This window comes from Mustela nivalis (genome assembly GCF_964662115.1).
Source record: "Mustela nivalis genome assembly, chromosome: 14".
Classification (NCBI taxonomy): Eukaryota; Metazoa; Chordata; class Mammalia; order Carnivora; family Mustelidae; genus Mustela; species Mustela nivalis.
This window is the reverse complement of record NC_139033.1, coordinates 57,919,858-57,937,525: the sequence shown is the minus strand read 5'-3', so window position 1 is coordinate 57,937,525 and position 17,668 is coordinate 57,919,858. Positions and strand designations below refer to the sequence as shown.

The window sequence follows — 17,668 nt, the reverse complement described above, 5'->3', positions numbered from 1 at the left end:
AGAAATGCAAATCAAAACTACAAAGAGATATGACTTTTCACCTCTCAGAATGGCTAAAATCAAAAAGACAATAATTACCAAGTGTTGGCGAGGGTGTGGAGAAAAAGGGAACCCTCTTGCACTGTTGGGAATGCAAATTGCTGCAACCACTGTGAATAAGAATTGCCATGTGATTTAGTAATTCCACTATCAGGGATTTATCCAAAGAAAATGAAAACAATAATCTGAAAAGATACATGCATTCCTGTGTTTTTGCAGCATTATTTATAACAGCCAAGATATGGAAGCAAACTAATTGTTCATGATAGATGATGAATGGATAAAGAAGATGTGATATATAATGGAATATTACTCAGCCACAAAAAAGAATGAGGTCTTGTTATTTATAACAATGGACCTAGAGAGTATAATACTAAGTGAAATAAGTCAGGGAAAGACAAATACCATATAATTTCACTCATATGTGGAATTCAAGAAACAAAACAAATGAACAAAGAAAAAAGACAAACAAAAAACCAGACTCTTAAATACAGAGAACAAACCAGTAGTTGCTGATGAGATAAACACATAGAATAAGAGTACACCTATTGTGATGAGCATTGAGAAATGTATAGAACTGTTGAATCATTATATTGTACACTAGAAACTAATATGATACTGTGTATTGATTATATCTGAATAAAAAATAAGTAAAAATAAAGGCAGGGAAAATGTAAAAATGTCTTTGTAGGCGAAAGTATCATTTACTCTAGAGATAAACTTATAAAAACAAAGACTAAAACTTACTAGAGATCTTTAAGTTCTATATTTTGGTTAGGACCAGTGGTTATTCTTTCTATAAGATATGCAGTGTCTAAGTTTGTGACAGATTCTGAAAACCAAAGCTGCTATGTTAATGAGTAGAAGAAAGATTTGGATCTCTATTTAGGCAACGTACTGTAAACAATTAGTTTAACTGAAACATGTTTTCCTTTTTGTAGACATTGGGGAACAAATGGCCAGATGGGCCCATTAAACTAAACTGGGAGAGACCAAGGATTAGAAATTTCTGGAGGTCTTTCACCAGGGCCATCAAAGTTGTTCATTTGCAGTTCTCCATTTTCTTCTGTTTCTCTCTTTCTCTGTGTGTGTGCGCGTGTGTGCGTGCGTGTGTGTGTCTCCATCTTTCTGTCTCTCTCTCTCTCTCTTTTGCATAATATTTACCTCAAGCTTGCTTCAGGCTAATGTCTCAATAATTTCCCCTCCTTTCTCAGGTCCTTACCACAAAGGACTTGACTAATGATCCATAGACAAAATGAAGCATTTAAATTTATTCATTAATCATTCATCTCCAGCTCATTGAAAACTTTAAACTTCCACAAAATTAAGATAGAACATTGAGGAGTGATTGAGAGAGACAGCTCTCAGTGAGCTAAAAAAGATTGGTAAACACAAAAACAAAAGTACATTAGACAGAGTGTCTGAAAGTGTCACATGGGCATAGGTATTGTTACAGTTTAAACAAACTTTAAGTACTGAATCGCAAAGCCTTTATTTGGGCCAACACGATGGGGAAATCTGGGGAAGCGAACAGTCACTGTCAACACTGCCAGTAATTATTCTCTCTTCCAATTAATGGTGACATAGATTAATTATCAGATGAGGCAAAGCCAATTGCAATCAGTCACCCAGAGCTGAAATTAGATCGTTCCTGACAGCAGCATGAAAGTCACCTGTTTCATTGTTATGGATTTGCTGTAAGTAAAAGAGTGGCAAAGCATGCTGGGAGGTGAGTGAGTTTTTCGTCCATGGAAGTGTGAAATGGCAAACAGGTGAATGTCCAATTACACTGTTATCTGAACTGTGTGACTTTTCTTGTCTTTTATTTCAGCATCCAAGATACATTGGTTGTTTGCTTAACCATCGTCTTTACATGAGCCATCTGTCAAAGTCTGGAAGAAATCTAAGATGTGTTGCATTAAATTTGAAGATTCCTCCTGTTTAGAAGTGACAAACAAACAAAATCAGTAACTACTCATTAATTAAGAAAACAGTATTATTTTAAAGTCATACATGTGGAGGACTTACCAACAATAAAAATAACAACAAACACCATTACATTACTCTTTGTAGGAGACAAACAGTGCAAATGCCAAGGAATGTTTTTTCATCTGACCTAGCAAATTCTTAACTTTAAAAATCAAACTAGCTTTAAGGCAGAAAGTGAATCAGACACTTAAAATACTCTACCGCTTTAGAGATTCTTTTATCCTCATCATCCCTGCCCCACTGCAGTGTCTCCTAGATAATTTTATTATATACAGAAAGTGAAATCTGGGTTATTGTATAAGGCTGGATGATGATGACTGTCACTAGATTCAATAACTGAATGTTTATGTTCATTCAAAAATATATTTATTTATAGCAATGGGGAAAAAGAGGAAAATTTCTCACCCTCATGGAGTTTACAATCTAATGTGAGGAAAACAACAACATATTAACATACATATATATGAAAGTACATAATTAACATAATTAACAAAATGTTTGTGTAAAATGTAATATATATTTACACCTACATTTGGTAGAAATCCATTTTCTTTTAAACATATGCTTCTTCTGAACACAAGTGCAAAATCAGTAACAGAAACTTGGCTGGAAGGTGTATCAGAAGAGATTTTTCTCAAGATATTCTTTTATGTAAAAGGAGTCTTCATTTTTGTTTTTAGATATTCAGAATGTTTACTATGAATGTGTGCTCTGGTTTTCAATATTGATTCGGTCTGCTGCTATTCTAAATGCATGTTATAACTGAGCCATAATACATATTAGTAGTTTTCTGGGTAATTATTACATGCCTCATCCCTCAAGTGCTATTCATAGCCTCTACACCAAAGGCTAAATTGCTTTAATTACCCAAGAAGTGAAATAATCCCTTAAAAGGTCTGGCTCTGGATGTCTCAATGCCATCATGAACACACTTTCTAAATACAGACACAAAGGTTATACTTAAGCAGGTATAAAACATTCTTATGGAAACTAAGTGAATTTGAACTGATTATTCTACCTTAAATATATAGTAAGATATAGTGTGATATTTATATCTTGATAACACAAAGGATTTTATACTTATTTCCAAAAAGACATTTACAAAATATTTTTCTCTAAGAAGAGGAACAGAACTAAGAAAAGAACAGAGATTTTAAGTAAGAGATAAGGATGAAATATTGAATATTTATCTGAATAGAGCCTAAAAAATATCCTACTCTTAAAGGACCTCATGGCTGGATTCGGTCAAGTTGTATGATAAAAATGTCCTATGAGAACAGTGAAAGGTGACAGAAACACTTGTTAGAAATGAGACTATCACAGATATACAGAATATTGAAGCAGTCAATGGGCTAAAATACAGCTGTCTTTTTTATCGTGAAACATGGTCATGTTTTACAATTAGTAAAAATCTGTCTTGATTATGGAGAGAGCACCAGGGAATGATGATGGTGGCTGAAACTTGATCTTTGAAGTAAAAGACAGGACATAGGAAAAATTTGTACATAATTTCATTTTGTAACCAGCATTGATAACTCGCATGAGTCGAGAGGCAAATAAAAGCAGGGTGGACGTGTTTACTATCCATGCTTTCCTACTTCAGACACTTGTCGGTAATCAAACTTCAGCTCCTGTATACCTGAGATGTGTGGGTCTGTATATGGAAACAGATATTGTATTGTAATTCAATAGATAGCCAAATGGAGAAACAATGAATCTAAATCTTAATTTTGTATGATCGATCTAACTAGGCTAAGTCTTGCTTTAATAAATAGCTAATTACAATTGATATGTGATTTGCATAATAAAATGCCAGTCTGCATTCTGTTAATCTTAAATTAGCATATAATTACATTCCTGATGTGTAGGAGTGTTTCTAAGGTGCTCAAATAGCCCATTTGCTTAAGATGGTAAATGTTTCTTTCATATTGTGTTTTCAGTATTGATTAGGGAAATAAAAATTCTTCCATGATGAAGATCAAATCCAATGTTAAACCAACCCCATATCAATTATTAAGAAGAGGGCCAGTTTTGAGGTAAAATTTGAAATAAGATTTATATTTCTGTGAGTGTATAAAGTTTTGTATATGGTCACATTTTCAAAGTTTCATTTTTATCTTTTCTTTTGCATCTTGCAAACTTCATAATGCAGATATTATATCTAGTAATATTATTTGTTGATTGATATTAGAGGGAAGGATTTTTTTTCTTCTTAAATTAGGATCTTATTTGTATATTAGTAAGAGTTGCTATGATGAGCTATTTTAAATAATCCATTAAAATGTAAATAGGATTGTAAGAAAAAATCCAGGTTATCCCCACTTAAACATTGATCAGAATGAAGTCAGAATAAACTTCTTTTCTAAAACCCTTTGAATTTGCTTTATGTAGAAAATGGTTTCTGGAGTGTCCTTAGTTACTTGGATGCTGTGGGTAGTAGTAGAAGGCAGTGGAACTTCTTAGCACCATCTAAAGTGGTAGATGATAATATGGGTTAGAGGAACAGGGAATGATATTTGACGGGACAATGAAGTACATCTCTCTCAGATCGAATAGAACTTTTTCAGTTTAATGATTTCTTTTGTACCCTAAAAGACACTTAAAAAGTTGCTTTAGAACTCAGTCCCAAGGACAAGACAGAACTTAACTCTGCAGATCTGTAATGTGACATGCAATTAATGCTCTATGAGCCGTTTGCCAGAAAAGAGTTCAGTGGTCATCAGTTAAAATACTGTGATGATAATTTCAATTACTAGCTAATTTCTAGATTTGAGAATATACTTTATTTTTAAAGTATGATTACACTCCTTTCTGAGTCCTCACATGAACTGAGAGTGAAAACCTTTGGCACTTGGTTCTTCAATAAGAGCCTTTTCACTGTAGGGAAACAATAAAAGTAGGTAACCGTTGAACAGGAAAACATGATTTTTCAGGAGTATTGTTTGGAAAGATAAGCCCATTTTTAAAGGGGATATAGTGGCAAATTAGTAAATAGCTCTCCTAATAATTTATTAGAGGTGGGCACCTGGGTAGCTCAGTGGGTTAAAGCCTTTGTCTTCAGCTCAGGTCATGATCCCAGGGTCTTGGGATTGAGCCCTGCTTTGGGCTCTCTGCTCAGCAGGGAGCCTGCTTCTTCCTCTCTCTCTGCCTGCCTCTCTGCCTACTTGTGATCTCTCTCTGTCAAATAAATAAATAAAATCTTTTAAAAAATAATTTATTAGAGGCTTTATTACATTTCATCAAGAAGGAATCACTGAGGTCACTTTTTAAATGAAGCAGTCAAGTTGGCTTTCAAAGAAATCCAACACAAATAAATCTAAAGGCATGCTATTTCATCTCCTTGATCCTTCCGACTACAGTCTCACCAGCCTGCCTTGAACAGCAATGTGGTGGGCAGGACAGATGTACAGGTAGATCTACATGTACATGTACATGTACATGTAGAGGTACAGAAAGTTATGTCAAGCTATGAGACTTGCTACAATGTAAGGATGCATTATATTGTGTCAGCTTAGTTTCTTAATTGTATGTTTTTGTTCTGCCTGGTGTGATCACATTGATAATGAATTTACCCTAGAAAAAAGACAAACTTCCTAAAAGTAAGGACTGATTAACTTCTCTCCAAGAAACTAGTACAGTGACCTGAATATATGTCCTTAATAAATTTTTACTGGTGGTGATAAGAGTTAATCCATATGAGGGGTACCTAGGTGGCTCAGTCAGTTGAGTGTGGGACTCTTGATTTTGGCTGAGGTCATGCTCTCAGGGTCCTGAGATCGAGCCCCAAGTTAGGCTCCACTGTCAATGTGGAGTCTGCTTAGGATTCTCCCTCTTCCTCTGCCCTACCCACACTTGCATGCTCAAGCCTGCAAGTGCTTCCTTTCTCTCTCTAAAATAAATAAACAAAATCTTAAAAGAAAAAATTAATTCATTTGAAACAGGAAGTTTCGTGTTTCAATTTCTATTTCACCCAGCTGGGTGCAGAGAAAATGGGGGATACTCAGGGATCAGTGCGGTAGCTATGGTGATATTTTCTCCTAATGTAGTAAATACTTGGGTTTGAAGTTCACACGGTTTGAAAAGTCCTGGAGTTTTCTAAGAGTAAGTTGTTGGCATATTCAGTGAGAACACAAAGAACAGAATGATATGCCAGAGATTTTCCCTCCCACATTTACTTCTTTTTGAATATGTTGTCCTGGGATTCCCTTTAGAACTAGCTAAGATGAGAAGCAGACGCCGAGCTTGACAAACATACCCCTTCCAGATCAATCTTCACAGCTCTCTAAGTGAGGTGTAATCACTGTAAATCTTTTTTTGCAGTTGATTTATATTGTAATTAAGGCAGAGAAGAAGCACATACAAGGCCAAAAGTGGAAAAGTAGCACACATTTTTCATGGAAAGTTTTTCCCTCATAAGTCAGAGCACAAGAGAGTATTAGAGAAAAAAAAAAAAAATTACAAGGAACTAGTCACGCTCACTGACATGATATGGGGGGATGCTAAGTCATCTGTGTTTTCTGTTTAAATGTATATATTTCAGTTGATTAAAAAAGCACATGGTGAATTGATCTTGCAGCTTATAAAAGCAATATTTCAGCTTCGGTGTTTTTTATTCTTTTTTTTAATCAAATTATCTCCCAAAGCATTTTGACTGAAGTTTATTAACAAGGCAATGCAGCTATTAATGCTCTGCAGTGCACTCTTGCAAAGTGAAGTAAGAGACATGACTTTTCCTATGCATACTGATCATACCTTCTGAAGGTCTAAAAGAACTAAAGATTGCATAGCTGAGTGGTTTTGAAGAAAGAAAATTGTTACTTTGTCTTTTTTTTATGCAATGTTATTAGATTTTTGGCGGGGGAGCATTCATAAGAAACATTATATTGCTAGATTTTAACTGGTATTTCAAATATTATCAGATTTCCCGAAAAGTAAGTTAGAAATTCAGAGAGACCAAAGCAGCTACAGGCCTTTATGCTGGGAGACAGGAGACTGGGAAGAACCAGAAACCTTATTAGGTGGATAACTAGGCAGCCTTTCAGAAAACGTGGCGTAATGTAATTTATATTTACCAGGAAAACAGTCCTATCTTTGGCAACACATCAAATGATCAAGAGAAAGTGATACTTTAATTTTGCGTTTAACATAGTAATTTAAAAAGAGGATGACTAACCCTAAACCAATATATTCTGAGGGAGGAAAATTTTTCAAGGGTCTTCAAGCCATTAGTAAAATTAAAAGATGAATGATCAAGTTCTGTGATCTTGCTAGACTTCTTACAAACAAACAAACAAACAAACAAAACTGTGGGTAATACTAGGCCCTGTTTTTCTTTTCAGGAAACAAAGGCTTGCCTACCTAGAATTCAGCATGGGAAGTAACCTCTCCCCAAATTATTCCTGTAAATAAAATTGGATCCTCCTTCACTTTTTTTCTGTTCCCCTATTTATTGCTAATTTAATTAGCATAAATTTAATCCTGTGTGCTTTCCTTCTCAGAGGACAATGTTTCTTCTGCCGAAAACCAAAATGTTCTGTGGTCAAAAATTTGGTAACCCTTGAATATTCTACCCCACTCTTCCAAGAGTTATCAAGCACATGAGCGTATTAAATAGTCCCAGATATGCTGACATTAAAAAAAAAGAAGAAAACTGGCTTAGTGTTTTACTATCCAGCATTTCAGAAATGTATTGTCCACTTGATCTTTCAGCTGGTAGCACCTCTTAAAATCCCAAAGGATGTACTGTGGAAAAACTGTCTTGGTGGGAAGAAAATAAATAAGTTAAATTGAACCTTGGTGCTTAAATTTCAACCTTTGCATGGACAGTGTAAATTACCTTTCTCTTTCATTTATTCACTGAACAAACTCTCATTTTCATTTATGTTTAAGGCATCTCCTTTTGGTACCATGGCAGATACTGTGGTCAGAAGTGGAAAAGTAGTACCCTAACACCCTCTCCTCACTGCCCCTCCGATCTCTGAAGTTGGAGCCAAAATACAGTTTGGCCTCAAGGAATGTGGACGTAACAGTTTATCACGACATGTAATGTGATATGGCCACAGATGAGCCGTGGTTGTCAGGAGGGAAATGCTACTTCTAGTTATGGATTCAGTGATAGCTCACAAATGACATACCTTGTAGACTAGACCTAGAAAGATGAACCAGGAGACAGAAAAACATAGGATCTACTCAGGGACCTCTGAATAAACAAACCCGTATTTCTGGGGTACTAGATAAAACTAAAAGGATAAATTCGACCTGTATTACCGAAGGTCTTGAACAGTACAGTTAATCGTTCATTTCATTCATCGTTCTGGACTCTGAATTTGTTTTGATTGTTCTAAAAATCTAATCTACACAAATGAAAGAGACTTGGGATTGCCGTATATGCTCCAAAGGGTACGCTGAGGGTTCTAGAGATGATTCCAAAGCTGTTAGCAATAATGAGACCTCACAGTGATTGGTAAATGGTTTGCTTATAATGTATAAAATGTTTAATGGTCATGTTACTTAAAAATTTCATGAGTTTTCTGATGTATACCATTTGTGAATATGAGCAAAGTCCCAAAGTTTGAAACTTTGGCAATTTGTCTAATTAATTTGAGATTGCTGACTAGATAAAGTTTGACTTGGAAAACAGGCTTATTGTGAAACAATTTAGCACTGTAATTTAATTTTGTTTCATAAGAATACTTACAGTTTCCTTTACATTGTATTTGAATTTCAATAATTTTTAAACCAATGTATTTCAGCTCAATATGAACTTCTGCTTCAGTAAAAACATGATTTGGAATCCATGCGGCATAAAATCATGAAGCATTTCAGAAGCCCAACCAAATGACTGTTTGCCAGGAAATGACCTAAATTCGAAGGACCATGCATTTTGGAATTTTTACAAACTTGGATTTCTCTGTAGCCGATCCTGTAGTTTTGATACATCTGTATATTGTTTTTATCATGTTGGTGCAGAGACACAACTGGTTATTCTACATTTTTGACTTGACATCATACAGTGTGGGATGTTAAGAGCAAAAATGCTTAGGTTTCCTAGATGTTAGTTTAGTTGGGTTTGATTTTAAATGAGCTCTAAATATTCCCTTGGTTTTGTTATTCTTTCATACAGACTAAGCTTAAATTATCTTGCTCTTGTTTTATTTAAAAAGCTTTAGGAAAACTATCTCTTGTGCATGAAAGTAGCTTCGTTCTGTGCCATTATGAACTCTCTCTCGTTATGTTAGACTTGATGATTAGAGTATCAACAAAATCTCCTGATATTGTGCAACACCTTATTGTTTACATCGTTAGAAATCTCAGGTAATCTATTGCCAGTGATCCTTTTGTGCTCTGAGCGACTTCCTTATCAGAGCTCTCAAAGAATCCTGTGGAAAGCGAGCATGACACTGATGTGCTAACCTTGCAGGGGGATAGGTTTGGCTCCAAATGAGTTACAGTCTCTAGAATTAGCCCTAAAGCCCCCCCCCCCCAAAAATCCTTTGTGAATTTGGAATTTGCTATTTCAGCAAGACTAAAATAAGATATCCATTTACATACACCATCTTTTTTTGAAATTCTTTTCACTGTAATTGCTTTCCAATGAATTCTGAGGGAAAACACTATTTGAAAAATATTAATTCAAGATATTAGGACTAAAAATATGAAGACTATGAATGGATGATGCATTTATATAGAAAATACAATAGATGCTGAATTTGCTTTGTTTTAGCTTTACTGAGGTGTAATCGACAATACTGTCATATGTATATTTAAAGTATTACAATGTAATGATTTCATATATGTATATATTGTGAAAGGATTCCCACAATAGAATTAATACAAACATTACCTTACAAATTTATCCTTTTGGGGGGGTTAAAAACACTTATATTCTGCTTTCTAGCAAATTTCAGTTATGCAATGCAATGTTATCAAATATAGTCACTATGTTTTGCATTAAATCCTCAGACCTTATTCATCTTATAGCTGAAAGCCTGTGCCCTTTTATGAACTTCTCCCATTTCCCCCAACCATACCTGCAGCCACTGGCAAGCACTATGATCTCCATTTTTAAATTTTGTTTTTGATTCTACATATAGATGATACCATGCAGTATTTTTCTTTCTCTGTCTGGCTTATTTCACTCAGCACAATGCTTTCCTTTGTTCTTACAAATGGCAGGATTTCCCTCTTTTTGAAGAATGAATAATATTCCATTCCATACGTGTACTGCATTTTCTTTATCTATTCATCTGTCAGTGAACACTTAGGTCGTTTGCATACTTTGGCAATCGTGAATAAACCTACGATGAACATGGGAGTACAGATATCTCTGTGAAATAATTATTTCATTTCCTTTGGATATAAACCCAGAAGTAGGATTGGTGGGTCATATAGGAGTTCTACTTTTAAATTCTTGAGGAACCTCCATACTGTTTTCCATAATGGCTGTGCCAGCTTACATTCTCATCAACACTGTATAAGGATTCTCTTCTCTACACCCTCCTCAGCATTTATCTCTTATCTTTGATGATTGATATCCTAAGAGGTGTGAAGTGATATATTGTGATTTTGATTTGCTTTTCCCTAATAATTAGTGATATTGAGCACATTTTCATGTACCTGTTGGATAACTGTATTGGAAAAATATCTATTCGGGTCCTTTGGCCATTTTTAAATTGGGTTATTTGCTTGTTTCTTGCTATTGGGTCAATACAAGTGCTTTGTGTATTTTGGATATTAACTCCTTATTGGATATGTGTGGTTTGCAAATATGTTCTCCCATCCTATAGTCTGCCTTTTAATTTTGTTTATGGTTTCCTTTTCTGGGCAGAAGCTTTTTAATTTGATGTAGTCCCATTTGCTTGTTTTTGCTTTTGAGGTAAAATTAAAAAAAAAATTATTGCTATGCCTAATGTTAAGGAGCTCATCCCTTGTGTTTTCTTCTAGGAATTTTATGGTTTCTAGTCTTACATTCAAGTGTTGTTCCATTTGGAGTTTTTCCTTTTTGTGTGTGTGTGATGTAAGATAGGAGTCCAGCTTCATTCTTTCACATGTGGTTTTCCAACACTACTGAAGTAACTATCTTTTCCCATTGTATATTCTTGGTTCTTTTGTCAAAATTTAATTAACCATATATACACGAGTGTATCTCTGGGCTCTTAATTCTGTTCCATTGATCTATGGGTCTGTTTTTATACCATACTCTTTTGTTTTTTTTTTGTAACATAGTTTGAAATCAGAAATATGCTGCTTCTAGTTTTATTCTCCTTTCATAGGTTGCTTTGGCTGTTCGTGGCCTTTTGTAGTTCCATTTGCAGTTTAGGATACTTTTTTTCCATTTCTGTGAAAAGTGAAATTGGAATTTTTACAGAAATTAGATTACTGCATTAGATAATTTTGGGTAGTATGGGTAATTAAACAAGAGTAACTCTTCAAATCAATGAACATGAAATATCTCTCCGTTTATTTGTGTCTTCTTTAATTTCTTTCATCAATGTTTGTAATTTTCAGTATACAGATCTCTGGTCCTTAGAAAATTTATTTCTAAGTATTTTATTCTTTTTGGTGCTATTATTATAAATGGGATTATCTTATTTTCTCTTTTTGATAGTTCATTGTTAGTGTATAGAAACACAACTGGTTTTTGTGTATTGATTCTGTATCCTGCAACTTTACTTAATTTGTTTTAGGTCTCAAGAATTTTTTTTTTTGGTGGAGCCTTTAGGAGTTTCTATATATAAGATCATATCATCTGCAAACATAGAAAGTATTACTTCTTCCTTTCTGATTTTGATGCCTTTTATCTCTTTTGTCTCATTGCTGTGACTAGATCTTCCAGCACTATGTTGAATAAAAGTAGTGAGAATGGGCATCCTTATCTTGTTCCTGATGGTAAGGGAAAAGTTTTCAGCTTTTCACTATTGAGTATGACATTGGCTGTGGGCTTGAAATATATGCCCTTTATTGTATTGAAGTACATTTGATCTATACCTAACTTGTTGAGTGGTTTTTTTTTTAATCATAAAAGGGTGTTGAATTTTGTCATATGCTTTCTCTGCACCTATTGAGACAACAATATGATTTTTATCTTTCATTTTGTTAATGTGGTACATCATATTTATGAATTAGTGTGTGTTGAACCATGCTTACATCTCAGGAATAAATCCCACTTGATTATGGTGGATGATCCTTTTAATGCAGTGTTGATCAGTTTACTAACATTTTGTTGAGAATTTTGTATCTACGTTCATCACTGGTATTGACCTGCAATTTTTTTTTTCTTGTACTGTCCATATCTGGCTTTGGTATCAGGGTAATGGTGGCCTTGGGCCTTAAGTTTGGAAGCACCATTTCCTCTTCAATTTTTTGTAAGAGTTTGAGAAGGATTGTTACAAACCCTTCTTTAAATGTTTGGTGGGAGGCACCTAAAGTCATCTGGTCCTGAATTTCTCTTTGTTGGGAGATTTTTTATATGTCACATGTAATATAAATTCATAGATTAATATGTTTCTTCTCTCTTGGTTATCATGCTAATGTAGTCATACATTTCCACTTACAGATATCTATAAACTATGTACTATATTGCTATACATTGTTTGCTTAAACAGTCACTTGTCATTTACAAATGTTTTGAAAAAATATGAAAAAAATCTCATATGTTCCCTCAGGTAGTTACCATTTCTGGAAGTGTTCCTTTGAATAGTTTCTGATTTTCATCTGGTGTCTTTTTTCCTCTGCATAAAGAACTTCCTTTAACATCTATTATAGTGCAAGTCTGCTGGTAATGATTTTTTTCAACTTCTATCTATCTGAAAAAGTCTTTACTTTGGACTCTTTTAAAGGACATAACTGTGTATAAAATTCATTTCACCTGTGTTATCCTGTGCTTCACCTTTTTGGCTTCCCTAAGCCAATTACTTTAAATATATTACTCCACTGTCTTTTGATTTCAATCTTTTGTCAACCTTAGTTTTGTACCTTTGTATGTAACACATTTTTTCAGTGTCTGGCTGGTTTTAAAATTTTCTCTTTATCACCGGTTTTGTGCTGTTCGATTATGATATTTGTTGGTGTAGTTTTTTATACTTCATGAGGTTGCAGTCTGTTGAAATTTTTTACTTTTTTTTTTACAGTTTCCATTAAATTTGGAAAAAAAATCAGCCATAATTTCTTTGAATATTTTTTTCTGTTCTCCTCTCTTTCCCCTGTCCTTTAGGGAATTACATGTTACATATATTTGGCTGTTTGAAGACATCTCATACCTTACTGAAACTCTTTTCATTTCAAAAAATATTTTTCTTTGTCTTTCATTTTGGATAGTTTCTATTTCTTAGAATTAACATTCACTAATCTTTTTTTTTATGAAATAGCACATCTGTCATTAATAGTATCCTATGTATTTTTCATCTCAGGCATTGTAGTTTTTCTATATTTCTATTTTGTGTCCTTCAATGCCTCTACATAATTTATTAACATATGGAAAACAGTTATAATAATTGCTTAATGTACTTGTCTGCTCATTCTAACCTCTGTGGCAGTTCCATGTCAGTTTCAACTGGTTGATTTTTCTCATTATTGGTTTGTATTTTTCTGCTTTTTTGTATGCCTTGTGATGTTTTATTGGTTGTCATACATTTTGAATTTTACCTTCTTTGGTGCTTGATATTTTTACACTCCTATAAATAGTCTTGAGATTTGTTCAGAGTTACAGTTAAGTTACTTGGAAACCCATCTGATCTTTTGAATATTACTTTCAAGATCTGTTAGGTAGAGACAGAGCTATGTTGGTCTATAGTTAATTAATCCCCTATCAAGACGAGACTTTTCTGAGACTACAAATTGTGAGGTTTTTCATTCTGTTTTGAAGGAACATGTCTTGTGTAACAACCAGATACTATTTCAACTTTCCTTGGGCTAAGGTAGTTTTCTTATAAGCATATATTGCTCAACTAGTTATTTAAGGAGGAATCTTCAGCAAATTTCTAGGGTTCTCTGCAGAATACTCTCTCCTGTGTATTGTAGTTGCCTTGATCTTCTTAAACTCTGAATTCCATCCACTCAACTCTTGGCGTCTACAGAATTCCCCTCTATTTATTTCCCCCACTCTCAGCTTATATAATGGTCTATAAATTCTCTCAGGGTAGTAAGCTGAAACAATTTAGAGGTTTTGTCTTGTTTGTCTCATCTCTTTTTGAATCACTATCCTTGATTTGTCAAATGCATTGAAAACTGTTGTTCCATATATTTTGTTTGGCATTTGGCTGTTTTAGGTAAAAGGGTAAATATGACCCCTGCAACTTTATTTTGGCTGAAAGTATCATTTGATTTCATGCATTTTTGATAATTTCTTCTGGTTTCCAACAGTAAACAATTACCCCCAAGAAACTGGGTGATGTGAATTTGTGTGACTCCTTTGTGGGATCCCCTTACAACCTTGACTGGTAGAGTTTAGAAATGTGATCAATTTAATAGGCAAGGTTAAAGCTAAGTAAAATTTTCTATTAGTAATTCTAGGAAAATTTTGGATATATACCACTTTAATGGAAGGACATTAATGAAGAAAATTTAATTTATGATACTGAAACATATTTGTGGTTAATGCAGATTTTTAGACTTGTGTTCCTGATACCTCTTCCTATGGTATAATTGAATACCTTCCCCATAATGTCAACTACCAGTAATGTCCTTATGAGTCCTAAAATATTCTTTTTAGCCCAAGGGTCTTCCTGAGCTCAAGACTCATCACCTTACTACACATGTTTCTAGAATCTATCTCCCTTATCTAAATGAGCCTCCGTTCTCTTTAATTTCAAACTTGAAGTCAATCTCAGCTAACATCCTTCTTTTCCTTCTGATTATCATGATATTCTTATACCTTTATGGATTTATATATGCTTTTACATTCAATTAGGATAATTTTTCTATTGTTGGTTCCCTACAAAATTCCTCCTTGTTCCCAGCTGTCCAATTTTGGTGTATACATTGGTTTAATTTATCATAAATAGTTTCATGCCTTTCTCAAAACTATGAATTCCGGTGTGCTAATGCCCCCATTATCCTCTCTAGCTATAATATACTATTTGGGGGTCATTTCACCTTACTGAGTGTTATCCTGTGCCTTACCTTGTCAACTTGGCCACAGAATTTATCTCTTTTCCTTAATTTTCACAATAAAGATAAAACTGAAGATTTTATGTATGGTAGCAGAGATTACCAGGGGTTTAGAGAAGGTGGGTGGTGGTGGAGTACATCATTACAATACAGAATACTAATTGAACATCTTTGTTCCTGATTATACCTTAGTTTTTTCTGTCAACCTGACCTCTGGCCTTCCATCATACCAGACTGTGAATAATTCTTCTACTATTCCTTTCATTCAAGAATTAAATGACAAATTATCAGAGTTTTGCTTATTGTTTTATCTTCTTTCACACCCTACCTCAACTTGCCTATCAAGATGTTTTTCTAATAGTTTAGCTATTGTTGATAATGCTGCTACAAACATTGGGGTGTGTGTACCCCTCTGAATCTGTATTTTTGCATCCTTTGGTTAAATACTTAGTAGTGCAATTGCTGGATCATAGGGTAGTTCTATTTTTAACTTTTGAGGAACCTCCATACTGTTTCTCAAGAGTGGTTGCACCAGTTTGCATTCCCACCAACAGTGTAAGAGGGTTCCCCTTTCTCCACATCCTTGCCAACACCTGTTGTTTCTTGTGTTCTTTCTTTTAGCCATTCAGACAGGTGTGAAGTGGTATCTCATTATGATTTTGATTTGTATTTCCCTGATGATGAGTGATGTTGAGTATCTTTTCATGGGTCTGTTAGCTTTCTGAATGTCTTCTTTGGAAAAATGTCTGTCCATATTTTCTGCCCACTTCTTAACTGGATTATTTGTTTTTGGGTGTTGAGCTTGATAAGTTCTTTATAGACTTTTGGGTACTAACCCTTTATCAGATATATCTAACAAAAATGTTTTTCTAAAAAAAATTAATTTTCTGGTTAGAGAAATTTGGTACTAATATGCTAATTTTTCCTCTGCTCAAATTCTGAATATGAGAAAGGAGAAATGTATACTTAAAATCATTAAAATTTGTAAGTTATTGTTGATATTGTGATGAAAATATATGATACATTATTCATTATCAAAAGAGGGTGAGGGAAATCAAAAGTACTTGAATATAACTGAATTTTACAGCTGAAAATAATTTATTTAATTTATTTGTAACTTTTGTCTTAGAAAACTGTTTTTTTGAAAAGGTAAGGTAAGTCTATGTTTATATATGAATAAAAGACAACACCAGAATTGATAAAAATCAGAGACATTGATAAACACAAAAATATAATTGAGTTTAATGGTTTTGTGACTTGATTCCTTGAAAAGTAAAAACAAAATGAAAATATAACTAAAATGTAACTGCAATATGATAACTAAGGCCAGAATTCCTTGGTTATTTAAAATATATAATGGTTCCACTATAATAAAGTAGAAAAATTGTTATATGGTGTAAGATATTTGAAAAAATATGAAAGTTCTCTTAATTATGGAATACTTCATGGGTTTCATACACACTAGAAAGAAAACTGCTGCCACTTTTCACAAGATTACAAAATTTAGCTGCAGGAAATCAGAGCTGATTTTAATAAAATGAGTATGTAACATATTTTGTAACATATTTTATAACATAAGCAGAAATTTAAGAGTTGTTACAAAATTTACAGGAAAATAACTGAAGATCTTAGGTACATATTATCTGCATAATTTGTATTTAGTGATATTTAAGTTCTTGTATAAGTAAAAGAACTAGAGAAAGCACTCAATCTTATCAAATCTTTAAATAAAACTTCCAAGTTGCATGAAGAATATCTTGCAAATTAAAAATAGACTGAGGTTCCATGATCAGAGTTCATACAAATAATTGAATTTACATGTACTAGTAACTATTAATAAATAGATTTCTTAGTTTAAACTTCATCTCTTTGAGATTATTTACAAATATAATAAAACTTATTTTAGAAGTATTATTTAAAATAATTTATATTTTAAAGTTAGCTCATACAGTGTTATTTGTGATAAACAAAACTTACTAAATGTATTAAAATAATCTGTTATGGGAATAAAAATGCTCTGCTCTATGGCAAGTGTCTGAAAATACAATATTTTGAATAGTACCAGAATATAATGGTTCCTCAGTTCTGAAAGATGTACAGATAGTGTACCTAAAAGCAGCTCTTAATAAAATGATTTACTGTTCTTTGTTGTTTTTAATGCTAATTTTTGTTTTAGCACCTTTGTAAAACAAGCACATTCTTTTTCTTGTATAGATTTTTGTTGCTTTTACTGTGGTACAGTTATGTTTCTAAGATCTACAGCTTTATTCATTTTATCAGAAGAATTCATTTTATCAGTCTGTGAAACTGAATTTATTAATATGGCCAACAGCAGTTGTTTTACAATCTAGCTATAGATTCATTCTTCTTTTTTTTATTTCATTAACACCTATGTAAACCTATGTTTGAAGGCAATTTGCTGGTATATAATCTTACTGAAATTATTCTGCCTTGTGGGATAATCTGGGGGAATTATGGGACCATATCCTAACGGTTTAATCACATTCAGTATTTTCTGTACCTATTAATTGGC

The 17,668-nt window shown here is 33.5% G+C and overlaps 1 protein-coding gene across 4 annotated transcripts in view; it reads right to left on the bottom strand.

Annotated features, from left to right (window-relative positions):
- Positions 1-1,295: 1,295 nt before the first annotated feature.
- The window catches only part of CCDC178 (coiled-coil domain containing 178), a 444,107-nt gene continuing 427,734 nt past the window's right edge, over positions 1,296-17,668 (bottom strand). For all 4 annotated transcript variants that reach the window (XM_082699591.1, XM_082699594.1, XM_082699592.1 and 1 more), the window contains one exon: positions 1,296-1,976. In XM_082699591.1, coding sequence (XP_082555717.1) covers positions 1,896-1,976 — 81 coding nt within the window. In that variant the 3' untranslated portion in view covers positions 1,296-1,895. The remainder of the gene's footprint in view (positions 1,977-17,668) is intronic.